Source organism: Vitis vinifera, chromosome 8 (assembly GCF_030704535.1).
Source record: "Vitis vinifera cultivar Pinot Noir 40024 chromosome 8, ASM3070453v1".
NCBI classification, from domain to species: domain Eukaryota; kingdom Viridiplantae; phylum Streptophyta; class Magnoliopsida; order Vitales; family Vitaceae; genus Vitis; species Vitis vinifera.
Window position 1 is genome coordinate 16,217,120 of NC_081812.1, and position 20,920 is coordinate 16,238,039.

The 20,920-nt window shown below is 31.5% G+C and overlaps 2 protein-coding genes across 3 annotated transcripts; one reads left to right on the top strand and one right to left on the bottom strand.

The window, feature by feature from the left end:
- Positions 1 to 450: 450 nt before the first annotated feature.
- Positions 451 to 1,894, bottom strand: LOC100259726 (zinc finger protein 10). Of its 2 annotated transcripts, XM_010655943.3 has the most exons (2): positions 1,259 to 1,894; positions 451 to 1,144 (listed from the first exon to the last, which is right to left on the bottom strand). In XM_010655943.3, exons 1-2 carry the CDS (start codon positions 1,616 to 1,618, stop codon positions 707 to 709), a joined length of 798 nt encoding a protein of 265 aa, XP_010654245.1. In that variant the 5' UTR covers positions 1,619 to 1,894; the 3' UTR covers positions 451 to 706. The 2 variants fall into 2 exon arrangements, with proteins under 2 accessions (XP_010654245.1, XP_002271403.1); XM_002271367.5 differs by having other exon boundaries at positions 451 to 1,894.
- Positions 1,895 to 9,429: 7,535 nt separating this feature from the next.
- On the top strand, positions 9,430 to 11,658 carry LOC100258048 (tropinone reductase homolog At2g29290). Its single transcript, XM_010655942.3, has 5 exons — positions 9,430 to 9,667; positions 9,756 to 9,963; positions 10,722 to 10,938; positions 11,036 to 11,151; positions 11,289 to 11,658. The coding sequence occupies exons 1-5, from the start codon at positions 9,579 to 9,581 to the stop codon at positions 11,460 to 11,462; spliced, it is 804 nt and encodes a 267-aa protein (XP_010654244.1). The 5' UTR covers positions 9,430 to 9,578; the 3' UTR covers positions 11,463 to 11,658.
- The last annotated feature ends 9,262 nt before the right edge of the window (positions 11,659 to 20,920 follow it).

Consider the following 20,920-nt stretch of genomic DNA (forward strand, 5'->3'; position numbering starts at 1 on the left):
ATTCTCTTCACCAATCTATCTTTCTAAACCCCTTAGCTAATATTCAAAATCTCTCTCTCTCTCTCTCTCTCTCTCTCCATTCGTTCCATCTTATGTACCTACATTCGCATATACTCTCATCTGACAGTGTTCAACTTTCTATAGGTCTGTCCTTCTCTTCCTCTTGTTTGCTGAACAAATACATTCTCCTGGGCGCAGGATGGTTTCTTGGACTGCTTTTAACCGTGCATGTCTTCTGTATCATGATATGTTGCACCAGAGAAACCCTAGCCACAACTATACTAATCTATATCAGTAGTGGTGGCAAGAGTACGACAAAAATAATTTCATATTATGAAGGCATAGGTATTGTCAGTTCAACTTCTTAATCAGCCTTGGCTGGAACACCGTAGTGTTTATCGGCAGAATCATGATATTAACTAGGAATGTGTAGTAACAACCTGATATGTATATACTGATAATACACCATCCTTCTTCCATGAAAGATGGACTTTTCAATTCTGTGATTTCCATATGGTGATTGTTACAAGCTGAAAGCTCATGGGGGACTTAGAGGGAACCAAGTGATCAAACTCAAAGCATAGAGGCTTGGCCATTAGATCAAAGGGAAAAGGAAAAGAAATTGAAGGGAGAATTAAAATAAGAAATACAGAAATGAAAAGAAAAATAAAAATTATCTGTATTTAAGGACATGGGATCTGCAATTCTACTTCACCTTTGGCCGTTCACCAAGCCTGAGCTCGAGATCCAAGTCTTCTAAGGAGCTTGCGCGAAGTTCAAGTACCTCTGGTTGGACGTGATGTCTATCACCTGAACTTGGTTTAAGGAAGAAAGGTAATAATGATGGTGAATCCGTTCTCCTTCTCTTGCAACTAATGGTCTCCTCCATGCCACCTGATGACGCAGTTTGACGAGTTCTTCGGACCACCCAATTCAAGCTTACAGATAAATCAGGTTTGATATAGTCCCCTTTAGCCCAACATCCTGATTCTAGAATTCTAGAGCTCTTTTCTCCTTCAGCTTTTGGATCCGACACGCAAATATATCCATCCGCACCCGAGTTTGGATTTGATGGTGCGGGAGAAAAAGGAGGCCTCTTTTTGTGCTCTTGGATGATAGAGGAAGAATAAGGAGGGACCAAGATCTGTTCAATACAATTCTCTTGAGTTTTTGGGGCTGAAACCCTAGAAAGTGAGGAAGGTGATGCAAGAACATCTGGATCAGAATTAGGGTTAGGGTTATAAACAAAGGTACAAACCTGAGATGGGTATTGAAAACCCAAAGATGAACAGGGATGCTGAGTATGATTGTGGTGATTTTGATGGTGATGGTGAAGAATTTCATTGTGGGGACTTGGAGACTGCTTTAGTCTGGCTCTATCCCTCCTATGAACATTCATATGACCACCTAGAGCTTGAGCTGACCTGAATTCTCTTTTACAAAAGCTGCAAGAATAGGACCTTGGAGGCCAAATACACCCTCCAAGAGGCCCAGCTGCATCTTCTGCAAAAGCCTGTTCTTCCCACGAATCACTGTATGAAGGATTAGTGGATGCTTGAACATGAGAACTCAAACTATGTTTCCGCTTTGTCCACATCCAGAATCGTGCCTGCTCCATTGTGCTAGAACCTGAGATCAACTTGACCGAGCTGAAAAGCAAAGATCAGTTCATATATGAAGGTATAGCAACAGAGGCGATTGTGGAGGCCGGAGATGAATGCAGATGGATGAGGGCGACTCTACATCCAACATGGAGACCTGAAAGCTACCTGAGAGAATCTACAAGTGAGAGCAATTGAATGAGAAAAGTCTCTTCTCTTGCTGAGGGGGTTGTTTTGGAAGGTGAAGTGGTGGGTACTCCTATTTTGGCTGTTTCAGTGTAGCTACCTGTTTTGGTTTATTAGTCGGCTCCCTACACAGTCACTGTAATGAGTATTCTATTTTCTTTTCCTGCAATTTTCTGTGGAAGGAGAAACAAAAGACTCAGAAAATCACCAGTGTGGGTCATGATAGGTCTTACACCTTGAGGGTGTATGCTTACAGACAAACTTATATAACCCTCTGAAATGACATGGGTAGCAGGGATCCATCAAAATGAAGTCGTATGATGACTTTGATTTGCACCACTTTGTATCCCAACACACTCCTTTTCATTTTCAGAATTTATCCCAAGAGCGTAATTAATGCATCTACTGATAAAGACTGGTTGATCAGCTCGTGAGCTTGCCCAAACTTGATGTACAAAAAAAAAAGGTGTTAAAAATAAAAAAATGAGTCCATCGTTCGCTCCGAACCAAAGCAGCCCGATTCCAAATTTCAAATAGTGTTTCAGGGAAGGTAATTATACACGTGGTAGTAATATTAAGGGTGAAGCTAGAATGGCAGCATTTTGGAATGATGGCGGGGTGGCAACCACATGTGCTCCAGAAAAGCCACATGTCCATCCAACACCCTCTAATATCTATACATGTCCACAAGCATTTCACTGCACCAACTGACCAAAAGTTTTAAATCTCAACACCAAGGAGCCCAAACTCAAGATTTCCAGATTGATATTAATAATTTTTTATTTTTTTATTTCATTTAATTTTGCAATTGAAAAAAAAAAAAAAAACCTCCCATATATATGAACTAGAAAGGTGGGTTACATTAGAAAGGAAGTGCGCCTGCGAACACAACATTTATCTTCAATTATTGTTGAAATCATCAGTGTCTCCATTAACCATATCAATATCATTATTAACGTGATGAAGAGAGAGAGGTAAGAGCACTTTCTTTAGATCATGATCCCTAACAGAGGATTCATCTGACATCTCGAGATAAAAAAACCCTGGAGGCTTGGATTGCTCACTGCTCATACCAATTTTGGTTTTAATCATTTTATACTTCTGTTCAGATTTCTTAATTTCAATTATTATTATTATTATTGAGTCATTGAAAACAAAGGTATAAGATAAGGTTGAAAAAATAATATTAAAATTTCTCTAGGAAAGAAGACTATGAGACAAAAAGACAATTTAATAATTTAAATATTTTTAAAATATGGGCAAAATCATTAAAATTAAATTCAAAGATTAAAAATTTGCATAAAAAAACAAAATTGAGGGCGCGTGTCCCGTGGTTTCAAACATTTTTCAGTTTAAGTTAGGGGGGAAAATAATTGAATTATAATAATAAATAAAGCTTCAGATGCATGCCTCTTTTTTTTTCTCTCTCTTTTCTTTTGCTGTGAAGTAAACTTTATAATATGTATAATTACCCGTTAAAGGTATATGGAAATTGAAAATAAGAGGGTTTAGCCACAAATAATAAATTTCTTCTATTTATTATAAATCTTGTAAGAAGAAAACTTAAGATTTATTTGATAATGATTTTTTATGATAGTTTTTTTATTATCTAGAACAAAAATAAAAAATAAAAAAAAAGAAGGAAAAGATATTTAACAATCAAAATTTGTTTTCTATTTTTAATTCTTAAAAAAATAAAATAAAATGTTTTTAAATTAGTTATTTTTTATTTATACATTTATCGAGAACTATTTTAAAAAATAATTATTCAAACATATAAAATAATTAAAAATAAGATATTAAATATAAAAATAATTTTTAAAAATAGGTTAAAAATATTTTAAATTTGTAAATAAATTTTTATTTTATAAAATATTATAAAACAATTTTAAAAAATATATTCTTAAATACTATTTTTAAGAACCAGGTACCAAAGCACTTCAGCTTACGTTGGAGCCAAATGGGTCATCAATTGAGAAATTGATTTGCCTGAAATCCATTTTTACAAGATTCCTCTTGTAGACATTTTATTGGAAGATAACAACTTCCTGTGCCTGCTATTAATTTCATGTACTAGACTTGGACTATTCCTCAATTCTGACACTTCTTTATAGGCTTGCTTCTCCAGCAAGAATCCTCAGTAAAAACCATTAATAAAATAGCTTGCTAGACAGCAATATTCTTCATTAAATGTTAGTAGATTTGAAACACCATTGACTGATTTCAATCATATAATCCCTCCACTTATAAAATAAATTACAACTCGAAATGGAAATAAAATGAAAGAATTAATACAAATAGAAGCTTACAAAATTAACGAAGAAAGTGCATGCATGAGTGGTGGCGGCCTGGTCGGGAAGACATTCAAATAAAGACTACCGCTGCGGCCTCTGACCGTCCGTCTCGTCTCATCTTTCTTAGGCTATACTTGTATGTAGCCCGTCATATTAGATCCACATGAAAGCCCTTATAAAAAGCTTTAAAAAGGCACTCATAGAATTCCAATAAATACGTATAGTTGGCTTGACTAAACACTTGATCAGCACCCGCATGCCATGACGTGATTGGTAGGGTAGCTGGATAGCCATTTAAAGAGTCTCCCGCAGTGTAAAGGATTCAATTAATATTGTGTTTGTAGCCATGTAGGACTTTTGGGTCCCCATAAACCACCTAATTGATAGCTTGGCTTAAAATGTATCTTTCTTTCCGTCTCTCCAGCAGCTAAACTCTTTGCCTTGGGGATAATGTCAACATTACAGGTCAATATATTGACTGAATTTCGCCTCCCATTAAATAATAAATTTAATTAATGGTTAATTTAAATTAAAATGAATATTGGGTGGTTGAGAAGGGTCAAGATCTTATATTTTAATGTCTGTAGCGTTATGCTTGGCCCATTTGACCGGCATAGCCACATCTGATGCTAGAGGACTCGTTGCTTCCTCATTGGTACTGCGTTCGAGGGTCAAATTGGATTCTAGAAGTTCTGGGTGATTCAATGGAGGTAAAAGGAAACCGTGAACGTGATCAAGTAGTTCATAAAAGGAGACTCATCGGAAAAGGTTTTAGTAACTGGCACAGATTTTATTATTCCAACAACAAAATTAACTTACCTTATTAGTAAATTTAATTCATTAATTGAATTAAATAGAAGAAAATTAAATATCAATGAAATTTATGAAGTCTTTTATCAATAAAAGATAGAATAACACAAAAGATAAATATTCTCAATCCAAGTTCCATTACCTCAATTTTCTATAAATATGAGTATGATTCCTTTTATTAAAGTAAAATTAAATAAAATTGTTATAAAATAATGAGAATAGATAATAAGAATAATAAAATAAAAATATATAGATTTACGTGAAAAATTTGAAATAAAAAAAACTATGGATGATGAAGAAAAATATAATCATCATCATAACTTTAAAATACATATATATATATATATATATATATATAGTACAAGTTTTTTAGGTTGAAAAAAAAAAAATTATGGTCACCAAACTTTAGCAAAAATAAAATAAAATATCTAATATAAAAAAATGAAATAATTAATAATATACGAAGAAAAATATGCTTTGAAACGTCATTTGAAATTCAATCTAAATACAATTTAGGGTTTCAATATTGAACAAGCTTAATTCAAGGTCAAAACATTGATTTCATCTTCTCATTTTAAATATAGAAAATATTAAAAAAGAGATAAAAAAAATCTATTAAATGATAAATTGTTAAACAATTGGCAAACAATACAAAATATGATAGAGATTTTCCCTTTTTTATAATAATAAAAAAAAAAAGACAAATAATAAGATACACATAACTTTTTTTTAAAGGAAATATTGTATAACATATTATCCTATCCCAATGAAAATAAAATCTTAAAACATACTTATTTTATTAAAAATATATCTCATTTTTTATCCTAAGAACCAAATGTAATATAGAGTTAAATGTGAACCAAATGCAGCCTAAGGACAATGCATTTGTAGTAAATTGATTTTTATTGAAAGACTAAAAATTGCATTTGATAGTATTTTTAAATAACATTTTTATCTTTTATAACATTTAAAAATTTTAATCTTTCAAATACTAAAAAAATTAGAAACATTTTTTAAAATTATTATAAAACATGCTCTAAAATGATTTAAATGAACCAGTGTGATGATCATAGCCGTAGGTATTCTCTAAAATGATTTAAATAAGTGTGATGATCATAGCAGGAGGTATTCTCCTGTATGTATGATGAAAAGGAAACTGAAATTTTCACATGAGAAGAGACCACAGGAGAAAACTCACCCACTGAAATTATTCATCTGCAATGACACTTGATGACAATCCTTGCATGATTGATGGCCTCATTCCCACAGAGAAGAATTGATCCACGAATTCCAAATATTTAGATGCAAGAGAATGGACATGGACATACCCACCATTTCCCTATTATATTAAAACCACTTCGAAGACTAATCAGACGGCTTCTCCATTAAAATATACCACTAACATTGTCTCATCTCTGGAGATTCTACCCACTAAAATGTTTTCATTCCTCAACTTGTTTGAAAAACAAAGGCCAAGCTTTCAATAAAAAAAAAAACAGAGATAATTGCATTATTCAGCTCAAGAAATCAAATTCTAAATTATTGTAGTCGGGGACCAATATTATTGGCTGCAGTGACATGACACTGAGTGACCAGGCAACAGTAGAGATCAGGACCTACCTCTATCAGCTAAACTTTATGTTAGTGTTCCTATAATGAAACAATGATTTTATACCATATGGCATTCAATAGCTTGCTTTCTCAAACAACTAAGAGCTGGAGTTATGAAACTTCGCACCTCCTCAGATTCTTGCATAAAGGATTGAATAATTACATGTTGTTTTCTTACCCTCTGATCATTAAAATATTTTGGAGAGAAAGTGTCGGTAAGGGTTGTTATCTTTGGAATTTATTGCTTTTTAAAATAAAAAAAGACAAATATAGCTGTGACTGGTACCTTCTTTCATAAAAAAATGAGTGAATAAAAATACAGAAAAACTCTCACAAACATGCATGTTGAAGATTTCCAATTTTTATATGGACATGTCACCACTAAACTGATTACTACCCGACGGCATAACATGTATATAATAAGGTTAATATCTTCTTAAGTAATTTAGTATTTTATCTATCCCATTACTATAAAGTATATTCTACTCATCTTGATCCACAGGGGCGTTGCTAATTAGACAAAGCAAATTTGCTCAAGGGGTTAGTGATAAAGATTGGGCTGTACAAGTGTTGCTTTATTTTACTTGTTCAATATATTTCTATATCAACAACTATTTCTAATTACTAGTTGCTAGTAATACATCATCGTAAAATATTAAACTTATTTGTAAAATGGACAAGTATGATTTGAATTAAACGTTATTCCCATTACAAAAAGTCATTTGAGATGAAAGTTGTAATCAGTTATTTGATACAATTATTCATATGGTAAAATTAATTAACAATTTCAAGAGTGTTATCGTATTAGTCATTTGTGCAACCTTGATTATTAAGTAATTCTTTTCATGGGTCATTTCATAATTTTTAGTATGTGTATTGTAAGTTATGGTATATAACTAAAAATGGAACCTAGCTGGCTTGTAACAAATTCCTTTGGCTTTATAACTAATTGTTTCTAGTAGGACTTTTGGTTCAACCGTTTGACCCGCTTAGAATTTTCCGTCATATGTTACATCCGCAATGAAAGATCATTTTTAGAATTTGGTTGAATGTCCCTTTCTGAGATTAGAAAACATTTAATTAATATCACATCATGAGAGAGGCAGAGAGGGAGAGAGATCATCCTCTTGCTTGTGGAGGTAGGCTAATTTTATTGAAATTGATTGATTAATTATTTAAGGATGATGGACCTAGATCATAGCTAACACGGCAAGGAAGAGAAATCACTCCCCCATGTTTCATGGGGTGTTGAACTTGTCAACTTCTATGCCCTACAGTCTCTATGCTCGTCACTATATATTATTCTTATTATTTTCCCAATGTAGACGTTCACACAAACTTATTAATTACTTCCAACTTCCAAGCTCAAATGCTGACCAATGTTTCACGGCATTGAAACACTGATTTTTCCTTTTTCTTTTTTTCTTTTTTTTTATTTGACATAAATATCCTTAAATTGATAAAATAAAATAAAAATCAATTTATATCATTTATGTCACATAGAAAAAAAATTGAAAAAACGTGCTATAATTTTCATTATTTTTGCTTTGTTGAGAAAACTATAATAAATGAGCCGTTACGATGCGAAGTGATGACTCAATTATAAGATTTATAATAATGCCTTGGTAATTCTAGTGACAAATGATCAACCAACCCCAAGTTTAAAATTCAAGTCACTTTCTAACTTAGCAGTAGATTATGTCATGCCATGCTTATCACCTTATCTATTGACGTAGTCGGCTTTAATATAGGGTTTCATAAGGATTATTAAAATGCAACTAGCAGTATATCCCCCATTCTCTAACCATGGATTTTGAATAGGATTTGTATGCAAGACTTTTTTCAGTCGTCGAGTCAATTTTGTTATCCCTGACTGATTTGAAATAGTCTTCAGATTTACACTAAACATTATTATCGGAAATATTTGTACACAGCTTTAACATTCTATCTCCTCTCCCTTCTAAAATATTTGTAAAAACTACTCCCTCATGGGCCTTGAACGAAGCGGGTGATGGACAAGGGAACTGCCTTAATGGGCTGAATCTGAATTATTTGGGCCTGAAAGCTAGTTAAGCCCAATTTGTTGGAGGGAATAAATGAACTGCTTGTATTATGTACAGCACAAAATGATGCTTCCACTTTCAAGGCTTCAACTGGGATTGAACTCAGTGGGCCCCACCAAAAAAGAGAGAAGCAATTTTACTGGCATAAGATTCAGCAGACCAAAAAGCTGTAATATGAAGGTGATATTCTTCCTTTATCACTACTAATAAGAATAGTGATTAGGAGTGATTGGACAGAAATGAAGTGAAAGCATAGGAGGCCTTCTCGGGCCCATATAGTAGAGTGAAGTGAAGCCTATCCAAACAGGTGGGGGACGGGCTGGGTTGGCTCTGTGGGCAACGATCCCGCCCGTTACGCCACTCCCACCAATGGACACCTGTCGTCCTGCAGACAAAGTCGCCATAGACTTCTTTCCCTCTGACGTGGATACTGAGTTTTCCGTCAGTGATGATGACCACTGCCTCCTGGGGAAAATATGGCCAGTTGTATCTTGTATTTCAAAGTCACCCTTCCCTTTTTAATTATATGTGAACATTAACTTGAATCTATTTCCAATTTATTACATAGTATGGACAACCACACCATCTTTACCTGATTACAGTCTTCGTCAAAGGCTCAAAGATGACAAAGATAAAACAAAATAAAATAAAAATCAATATGGGTTGATCTTCTTTTTTTCCTCCGGATGAAAACCAAAGATCTAAGGTTTCAAAAGTGAATAATATTTAATATCTGTTTCCTAAAACAGAACAAGGGCCTCATGATAGTCAACTATGTTGCTTGCCAAGGAAGGCTTCAAATAATTGAGATGATCAAAGTAAGCTATATATTAATGCACACAGCTGGCGGGGAGCAAACGGGATGGGGACAAGTCCAGTTGTTTACTTGTTTTTAATTTCACACATTATAAAACTTTTGATTTAATTATGATTTTGGTTCCCGGTCTTTTAGGCCCATCTCTTATATTTTTTCCAACCCAAGCCAGAAAAAGCAACACTTGCAGAAGCAAAACATGGCGGCCTCGGAGCCAAGTTGCAGAGCAAAGAGATGGTCTCTCAAGGGCATGACCGCTTTGATCACAGGCGGCACTAGAGGCATTGGGTTAGTAACTGTTCCATCTCTCCCTCCATCTCTCTCTCTAGATTTTTATTTCTTCTTAATTGTCATGTGTGTGAGCTTTTCAATTCAGATATGCCATCGTAGAAGAACTAGCAGAACTGGGTGCAATTGTGCATACATGTTCTCGCAACCAAACAGAACTCAATGAGCGCTTGCAAGAATGGGAGGGAAAGGGATTCAGAGTGAGTGGTTCAGTTTGCGACCTGACATCTAGAGCTCAAAGGGAGAAGCTGACGGAGACCGTGTCCTCTCTTTTTGAGGGCAAGCTCAACATCCTTGTAAGTGTTTTTTACCTAAAGCAAATCCATAACTAGCTTTGTTTCTCATAATTGAGTGGTACATTTTTATTTTTTTTTAAAGAAATAAAAGGATCACCTCATTCCATCATCAAGACTCTCAAGCTAAACTGCATTTTCCACTGATCTGATTAGATGTGTATCAACTGTATATCAGTTAGTTTCACAAGAAGCCAATCCTGCAGCCCCTTCGTAAGAGCAGTAGTTGGGATTAGATTAAAATATCACTCCTAGTTAATTTATAATGTTATTATTGTTGTGGGTATCTGACATTTTCGTGGTTGTCATATATTAGACTTTAAGACCACCGCTATCAGCTATGGGTCTTCTAGAGGGAGTAGGACCTCATCCGAGATTTGGGGAAGTCCTTCCGCACTGAAGTCATATCTATGTTGTGTATATTGTAATTTTTGAAGGATTCTTTTCTTTTTGGTAAAGAGATTTTCCTTTTCATTCTTTTGACTTTGAGAGTTGTGAGTTGGATGAGATCAGTTCTGTAATCTTCCTTAGAGTTGCCGTCCCCATAAGTTTGATGTTTCCCTTTTACTAGCAATAGTGATTAATTTACTTTGTCTTAAGAGGACAATATTTAAAAATAAGAAAACAAATTTCAACTTCTTGTCTCCACAATTAATGGATTAGATAGTTCAGCTGTCCTACTTTTCATATGGGGAGGCATGCAATTGATTGTAGTCGATCATTTTCCAACCTAATTACCTGTGGATGATGTTTACTCTCAGGTAAACAATGCAGCTACAGTTGCACTGAAAGCACCTACAAACTACACAGCTGAAGATTGCTCATCTATACTCCAAACCAACTTTGAGTCTCCTTACCATCTGTGTCAACTCGCACACCCCCTCTTGAAAGCATCAGGAAGAGGGAGTATCATATTCATCTCCTCTGTAGCTGGCCTGATATCCCTACCTCACATGTCTGTTTATGCCGCGACCAAAGGTATATCTTATCTATGTTTCTAGAATAGCAAAAATACTTGAAGGTCTCTGCTCAAAAGGGTTTGATTAATTTACATAGATATCATGGCTGTTTTCAGGAGCGATTAATCAAGTTACCAAGAACTTGGCATGTGAATGGGCTAAGGACAACATTCGCACAAACGCAGTTGCACCATGGACCGTTAGAACCTCCGTCAGACCTATTTTGGAGCCGGTAAGATAAATAAATATAAATCGTCCCCATCTACAGCTCTTTTATGCTGCTAATATGAATCAATACATAAATGTTCTTTATTGTAGTTGTTGTAACCACATGTCTAGCTTACATTCGAAAACTCCTCTCCTCTCCAGGACAACCCTATGGCAACCGCATATCCACAGCTACTCGCTCGAACTCCTCTCCACCGAATTGCAGAGCCTGATGAGGTGTCACCACTAGTTGCGTTCCTTTGCCTTCCTGCTGCTTCATACATCACTGGCCAAGTTATTTGTGTTGATGGTGGATTTTCAGTCAATGGTTTCTAGCCCAAAGTTATTGGCGTTGACCCATTTCGTGCCTTACCTGTTTTTTTTTTTTAATCACCGTTTATGTATCCCTTATCACTTATCAGTAATAATTTTTGGTCATTTCCCGGAATAAGACCAAAATTCAAATCCATATGAATGGGAACTCATCCTTACAAAATCTTAATCCCTTTATAAAATGCCGTTATTAGCCTCATCGCCTCATCGACTCAAAAGTCAAAGCCATATTTTAAGAAAACAATGAGATGATACTTTCGAAATATTCAATATTTTTATTCAAAGAAAATAGCGGGACCACGATGGGAATATTCTATATTTTTATCAAGGCCTAAAAAAAACCAACTAATTACCAAATTTATTTTTTTGCATATGAGACAACCAGATGAAATTTCACATCGTTGGTCCCACGAATTGTTTTTATTAAACGTTCAATTATCATTCTCTATCAAATCATAATTAATTTGTCTAGCTAGATAAATTAATAATGCTACATAATAAGCTTTTGAAGATGGTACCAAGAGTGTGCACCTCCCCTTTTAAAAGCATTTGGGTAGAAGTATAGTATTTATCTTTTAAGTTGGTGTCTTAATATCACTCATTTCTATTAAGAGTCAAATTGACTAAGATTTTAGAAAGACCTATGAATTTAAAAAGTATTTTTGAAAAAGCATTAGGTATTGAACAAAATTTAAGAAATATTTTTAAACTTTTGAAAAATCATTTATAGTATTGAAATAAGTAATTTTAGTAAAAATATTTTAAATAGAAATACTCTTAAATGTACTTTAATTCCACAACATTTAAAGGTATATTGAATAATGGAATAATAATATCGACAACCAAGTAGAATATTGCATATTAATAAATGAATCTCATATGTGATTGTTTTATATGGAGACATGAATAAAATCACAAGAGGTCTGAAACATGACCATGCAAAAGATAATATTGAGTTTATATAATTGCATCTTGGGTCATTAACACATTGCTAATTGATGATATTGAAGTAAAATTCTTACCTTTTATTTCTTTATTTGAAACATAAAAATATTTAATTATGATACTTAAAATAACTTTTTTCATATCAGATGAAAAAAAAAAATGCTAAAGCATCTTTTTGAATTTTCTAAATTAGATTTTATATAATTTAGTATTTTTAATAATTAAATTATCATCATATCTTAATAACAGTGTAGTGATCACTAAGTCCTAATGTTCTATTTTTACCTACTAGGTGTTCACTATTCTATAATAACTTACATGATTCATCAATTTCGCCATTGAATCGATCTTACTATTTTCATTTTCTTCCTTTTACATTTAGGTTAATCTTATGGAGATTATAGCATATACATCGCCTAAAAAGGTTATTTGCCTCTTGGAAGAGTCTAATGAGGTTTCATCATCGGTTATATTTATGGATCCAACTGTAGTCATAATAATGTCTTTGTGGAACTATAGTTTAGGGATGACGGCATAGTGGATTTGGGACAGATCACTCTCATCCCAACTCCACCTTATTTGTTCAAGATAATTCTCATCTGTGTCCCATTAAAAAAAATTAAACACGGTGGGGTGGGGTGAAGCAAGCATACCGCCCCATCCCACCCTGTTTAACCTTTTTAATTTTTTTCTTAAAATTTTTTTTAACATTTTTTAATTATATCAAAATAAATATATTTTATAAAAATTAAAATATTATAATTTTTTTATAACTTATTTTATTAAAAAATATTTTTTTATTATTACAATTATCAATATATTAAAAATAGAAAAAAAAATTAAATTAAATTAATTTTATATATAATTGGGCGGGACAAAGCAATTTTCGAACTTGTTCCGGATTTTAAAAAATATTTCAAACTCATTTCAAACTCGTCTCATTAAGGATGGGGCATGACGGATACCCAAAAAACTTGTCTTATTATCATCCCTACTATAGCCAAATAAAGAATTATTTAATGTATTAAACATATATGACATTAAAAATAAATTTGTAAGTATTGATTTTCTACTATGATTTGGAATTTTTCTTTCCCATTCTTCGGCTTAATTTACTTGGTATAACATTAAGAATAATATTAAAGTAAAGATTTTCTACTATATAAAACAAATAGGATCTCAAAATTTTTTGAGCAACAAGAGTTGAAATTAATTAATTCCAACCTTACTCCTTTGTGCATGATAGCATATTTAATTTCTCAATAGCTTTTTGGACATTAGTTAAATAGTTAATTTCTCCGCTAGAAAACAAGTCAAGCAAGAAAAAATGCACATTGAGTGAGGTACATTTTTATATCCTCTCCAAAACTTTGTGTGCTTTCTTGGATTTCACCATATAATAAGAAAATTTGAAAGTTGGGTTACTTTATTTTTTTCAAATAAAGACATAAAATTTGGACAAATTGTATCCATATAATCATCGATCATGTAGTTTCCACTGACAGTCAGTTGTGCCACAAAAGAGTGAAGGCAAGAGATTGGCTAAGTTTCTTTGGCTCTGTGTTTTCAGCTGAAAAGGGACTTCCCAAGTGATTGTAAAAAGGGTTCGTTGGGTTGTTTTTCCATTGCTCTTTACGTGTAAGCTTGAATAACAGGGGTCTGTTTGCCTTATCTTCCACCTCATAAGAGAGTTGCGCTTAGGGAGACTCAAAATCACCGCTACTATTGTCAAGCTTGGACATGATTAACATCGACTCAATTGAGATTGTGGCTACACCTTGATTTAGGGTTTTTCCGTTACTTCTTTGAGTGTAAGTGTGGACCCCGTATTTCGGCTCATGCGTTTTTTACTCGATGACGAGCTCGATTTTATTTGAAAATGATTTTTATTTATTAAGAAAATGACTTGGAGTTGCCACTTATTTTCATTTTATTTTTAAAGGGTAAACAAAATAAGAAAAAAAAAACCCTAAGTGCGACTCCACTACAAGGAAAAACATATATGGTGACATTTATAATAAGTCACTATAAACATAGGGTGTCACTACAACATAGCGTCACCTTATCCACTGACACCATAGAGGGTATCAATTGGTGACGTATTTAGAAGTGACACCAAAGCAGATAAATGGTGACACATTCAGAAGAGACACCATATATTTTTAGTGATGCTTAATTTGATATAGAGTTGTATGAGATATATAAGGTGTCATATTAAATGCATCATCTTTGAGTTATGGTGTCACGTTAAATGTATCACCTTTAATTTATGGTGTCACATCATTGTAAATGATTATGGAAGATATGGTTGTTTTTTGTTGATTAGTTTGTAGATTTTTGTAATGCTTATTAATAAATAAGACTAACATGTGTAAATTGTCCATAAATATAATAATCATATTACATTTAACTTATATTTTCATAATGCTTATGAATTAATTTGTAACATATTACATCATCCAATAATATTTGTATATCAAATGTTCACAAAATGATAGTACATCAAACACATCAAACCCACCAAAACTAAAAAAGAAAAGTGAATACACATTAAAACATGATTTAGAAATGTTAAGCTTCCCAACATTTATATATACTTGCATTTCATATGCATAAAACCGGCTAACCATAAAATGACACAAGAGTTGCATCCAAAAACCCAAAATTCTCAATTCCAAATAAATTAACATTTATGTCCTATAATGTATGACATAAGAGTCATATCTAAAAAGCTAAATCTTGTTGCCTCTTTCTCCTTTCTTTTTATTCTTCATATTGTCCTCCCAAGAGTGTATACCTGCATTTCATAGTTTAATGAGTTTTAGAACTGTTCTTATTGAAAATAAAAATGTGATGTTATAAACAATAAACAAATCTAAGTACTAATGTTTTCTTTTTCTTTTTTCTTTTTCTCATTTTGGTATAAAAATAGTTCGTAAAGAATAAGTAATGTTATACAATATCAATGGAAAATTCAATCATATAACAACTAAGGGACTTACCATGAATGATCACGATACATCAATATGATTCATGTTTAGTTATAACACAAAAGTAATCTATTTTTCTCTAATTTCATCAAATTCTACTTGAGAATATGTTTTATTTGCCATCAAACTGAAATCAAATGAGAATAACATTAATATCACAATAATTGAAAGTATGAAATTGTATACAATTCATTAAACGAGTAAAACCTTTGATGCAATAACTGTAAAATCAACAATTATTTCTTTAATGAATCTCATAACAAAGTAGTCATATTTGAACTCAGTATCATTTTTTTACTATTAAATTATTTTTAAACAAAATAACAATTATTAATATATTGGTTCATTTTTAAATACTTTCATAAGAATATATTTTAACTACAAGTTATTTTAATTTATCAAAAGATTTTTAGGAAATGAGCTATTATCCATTTATTATTTTCTTATTTTTCAAAAAATATTTTCAGTCATTTCATACACGTTTTCAACTACTAAAATTATTGTTTTTATAGAATAAACAAAGAAGCATACACTTCTCCTCCACTCACTAAGTCAACTATTACAATCACCATAATATTTTATTCATCTACCAATATCTCATTCCATTTAGATAACTCTCTCAACAAAATCATTTCTACAATACTTTTTACTCTCCTATGATATTGAATATTTTATTCCATTTAGGTGACTCTCAACACAAAGAAAATTAGGAATGTCTTCTTAGGTTAACTAAACAAAGACTTTTTTTTTACTTTACAATATGTATAAAAAAAACAATTATTTATTACAAGGAATGTGGTAGAAAGGTCATTTCATTTTTAAAGATTTTTTTAGAATTTCTTAAACATTTACAAAAAATAGAATCTAACAATTTTATTTCTAAAAAAATTGTTCAATTCAAAAAAGAAAGAAGAATGTGATTTTTTTAAAGAAAAGTTAATAAACCACTTTATTCTTGAATTATCTAAACAAAACTTACTAAAAAATATTTTATCCCAAATTTATTTTCAAAACTTTCTTATTGAAAACTATCTCATATATAAATTATTTTATTATATAGAGAAACTCTTATTTTATTCTTTTTTTAGAGAAAAATTCACTTGTTTATTAAATATCAAAGAAGTCTATTTTTATGTCTATTAATTAATTAATTATATATATATATATATATATATATAAATTCTCTTATTTTCATACAAGAAATTTCCATTTATGCCTAAAATACTTTTAGAAAAATCATTGCCAACAAAATTTTATTTTTAAAATTATTTTCAACATTCTTATTTAAAAAAGTTATCATTGGATTATTTTCAAAAAGGACAGTCCTAAAAAAATTAACCATTTATAACCCAATTTAAACTCAAAAATTATCCCCAATATTATTTTATATTCCTAAATTATTTTCAAACAAAATAACAATTATTAATATTTTGATTCATTTTTAAATACTTTCACAAAAATATATTTTAACCACATATTATTTTAATTTATCAAAATATTTTTAGGAAATGAGTTATTTTCCATTTATTACTATCCTATTTTTCAAAACATATTTTCAGGCATTTCATTCACATTTTAAAATTTCAAATACTAAAATTATTGTTTTTATAAAACAACAAAGCATGTAAATTTCAACTACTAAAATTATTGTTTTTATAGAATAAACAAAGCAACATACACTTATCTTCCATTTACTAATTCAACTATTACAATCACCCCAATATTTTGTTCACCTACCAATAATTCATTCCATGTAGGTGACTCTAAAAAAAAAAGTCATATTTATAATACCTTTTATGACTCTGATACCCAATATTCTATTCTATTTAGGTGACTCAATACAAAGAAAGTGGGAATGTTTTCTTAGGTTAACCGAAGAAAACCCTAAATAACTTAAGTGCTTTTGGATTAATTGAGTATCATCTTGTAGTAGATGTCAATCTCTATTGTTAGACTTCACCAAAAAGCTCCTATCACGGTGGAAAAAAGTATCAAATATAGTCAAGTCTTCAATAAAATACTATTTCATGCGAAAAATTACTACAAACTAGTGTATCTCTCATTCTCAATTAGACAAAATGTTTTAAAATAATTCATTTTTCTTGTTTTCATTTGTTTTGGGGCTTATCAGCAATGAAACAAAAAATATGTTAGAATGTTAAACCTAGTTTTTACTTCCCTGGAACTCGATAAAAAACACCATTTACAAAACCCTTATCATAAATATACTAAATCAAGAGATATAAAACAATTATACTAACAAAGTTTTTTGCATTAATAAAAAAAATGAAGATGGTAGATAAGAGATTTTGACTTACCCGAGATTTTACGAAGCAAAGAATATCAATTATGGGTGTGCCGACCATGGGTGTGAGAAGAAGGAGAAGAAAACGATGGTTAGGGTTAAGCAATAAGATCTTTTATATTAGTTAATGTATATATGGAAACAATGGACTTTTCATAAATTGTTCCTACTCACTATTTTTAAAAAGGGCCCATTGAGTTATAAAATTAAAAACTTTTTATTTCATATGGTGTCACTTCCAAAAAATGACACCGTAAATCTGAAATTAGCATCATCTAACTATCCTAATTGAAGATTTTTTATATGATGTGTCACCTTTATAAATTTTAAGTTCAATGATGTCATTATTTTAAATGCGACACCATAAATAGTGACATCATATATTATTTTTGTAGTAGTGCTCCTTATTTTGGAAAAGGTGGTCTGTGAAAAATCAGATCAAGTTCGAGGGTCAAGTTACTTATCGGAAAGGTACGGTAAAGACCGTAGCACCCCTTTAAGTCCCTAAAGTCATGTATTTACTAATAAAATGAAGCAAGCATGACAATTGGCAAGGAAATCAATGGATACAAAAGTGATCACAAATAAGAAGCAAGTCATGATAATGAATAAATGAACGAAGTGAGAGCGGGAGCGTACCTTGGCAGTAGGTAATAAAGCGCTATCATGAAATAGGGTTACCGCTCAATAACAAATACAAAATATATCGCATGCATGTCCAAGATCAAAACAAAAATAAAAATAAAAATATCTGTTAGACATGGCAATTAACAATGAGAAGAGAAATCTCATATGTAGGGCTCCCCACCAAAGCCCAATTTATCTTGCATGCATTGGTCTCACAAATTTCATTATTTCGGAATTATGAAAAATTCATTCTTACTTACGAAAAATAAAAAGAAATAGAAGATTATTTGAAAACCGAAGTGGAATTAAAACTGTTCGAGAGAAAACTAGATTTTTGGAATTTGTTTGAAAATTGAAGCCTAGAAAATTATTTGAAAATTGGGGTCTTAGGAATTAAATTTAAGAATTGGAATTTTGGAAATTAATCGAAGGTGGAATAATAAATAAATAAATAGAATAATAACAATAATAACGAAAATAATACTTAAATGAGTAAGCATGAATAGTTGAATTTTTTAGATTGAAAATTAAATTTGAAAGTTGGAATTTTGAAGAATTGTTTAAAGATGGAATTATAAAATAAATAAATAAATGGAATAATAATAATAATAATAACGAAAATAATACTTAAATAAATGAACGTGAATAGTGGAATTTTTGAAATCGAAAATTAAGTTTGGAAGACGGAATTTTGAAAAATTATTTGAAGATGGAATTTTTAAAATAAATAAATAAATAAATGAAATAATAATAATAATAATAATAATAATAATAATAATAATAATAATAATGAAAATAATACTTAAATGAATGAACGTGGATAGTGAAATTTTTGAAATCGGGAATTAAATTCGGAAAACAAAATTCTGAAAAATTGTTTAAAGATGGAATTTTTAAAATAAATAAATAAATGAGATAATAATAATAATAACAAAAATAATACTTAAATGAATGAACGTGAATGGTGGAGTTTTTGAAATCGGAAATTAAATTTGGAAGATGGAATTCTGTAAAATTGTTTAAAGATGGAATTTTTAAAACAAATAAATAAATGGAATAATAATAATAATAATAATAATAATGAAAATAATACTTAAATGAATGAACGTGAATAGTGGAGTTTTTGAAATTGAAAATTAAATTTGGAAGACGAAATTCTGAAAAATTGTTTAAAGATGAAAATTTTAAAATAAATAAATAAATGGAATAATAATAATAATAATAATGAAAATAATACTTAAATGAATGAATGTGAATAGTGGAATTTTGTTGGAAAAATTAAATTTAAAATTTTGAATCTTGGAGAATTAGACCTAAAATTAGAACTTTAGAAAATTACTTCAAGAGCGGAAATTTGGAAAATTGAATTTTTAAAGAAAACGAAGTATAGGTAAATTGAATTTTCGGGAATCAAAGTTTTATAAACTAAATTTTAAATCAAATTTTAGGAAATTATTTAGAAAATGGTATTTTGTATATATAAACTTAAAAATGGAGTTTTGGAAAATTGAATTTTAAGAATTAAAGTTTTGTAAACTAAACTTTGAAAATTGGAATTGCGGAAAAGGATTTGAAAATCAGAATATATAAAAAGAAAGTGAGTTTTGAAAGGTTATTTAAGGACGGAGTTTTTATAAAAAGTTATATTTGTGTCGTAATAAAAAAAAAAAAATGAAGACTTGAGAGGGCCAAATGCTTGGCCCATTGGGTTCTACACCAAATGAACAAGGGCTCAGAGCCACAAAAAAAACAACAACAATATGCCAAGTAGCTTGCAGTGAAACCAATCATACCGGGCCCAATATGAACTAATCAGGCCCAAACTCAAAAAAAAAGGGCTTAGGGCTCACCTGAACCAATTTAGGCCCATAACTCATATCTGCATGACAACTTCCTAAAAAACTACATCACATACTAGTAATAGAAACTACTACCGGCCACAGCCAAACCATAACCCACGCTCTAACAATAAGCGGTGCACTTCTTCCTACAGTCGATGGTGCACCCACTCCCACCCCTGCTGGCGCCGTAGTTCTTGCCGGGTCGACTGTAAGAGGTGAAGCCCTTAGCCGGACATGTCAGCTTCTTCTTGTAGCAGGGACCCTTTACGGCTTTCAGTTAAGCCATATCTCGGTACCATCTACAAGCTCTGACTTCGCGAGCGCCACCCTAAGGAGCGGCGACACCAACATATACATGCTTCGGCACCTCTCTACAGCCTCCAACATATTCTCGAAATCAACATCTCCATCATAACCGAGGTCTCCGCCAATGAGGCTGCCTTCACGAGCATGAAAAAATCAGAACACGTGAAATAGTGGCAGCGTGAACAGCGACACTGAGCGCGGCGCGAACAGCGACACTGAACGCGGCGCATCCTGCTCTTTTCTAGTAAAAAGGATTAAACCTAGGATATTGTTGTTAGTGATATCATATATTAGAAGGTTTCGACATAAAGATGAAATTTTTAAAGAGAGAAATAATTATTAGATTAAGTATACCAAAATTTCATTTGTCTCTCTTGGAAATGTTGATAGATATTTATACTTCATCAAGCTACCACGTGTCATCCCCTAATTGCTTTGGAACTATCC

Excerpts from the sequence above, each read along its gene's own strand:
- LOC100259726 (XM_002271367.5), bottom strand. The coding sequence starts at position 1,618 with ATGGAGCAGGCACGATTCTGGATGTGGACAAAGCGGAAACATAGTTTG.
- LOC100258048 (XM_010655942.3), top strand. The coding sequence starts at position 9,579 with ATGGCGGCCTCGGAGCCAAGTTGCAGAGCAAAGAGATGGTCTCTCAAG. Across the intron at positions 10,939-11,035 it reads TGTTTATGCCGCGACCAAAG|GAGCGATTAATCAAGTTACC; the intron begins GTATATCTTATC and ends GGCTGTTTTCAG. Across the intron at positions 11,152-11,288 it reads TCAGACCTATTTTGGAGCCG|GACAACCCTATGGCAACCGC; the intron begins GTAAGATAAATA and ends TCTCCTCTCCAG.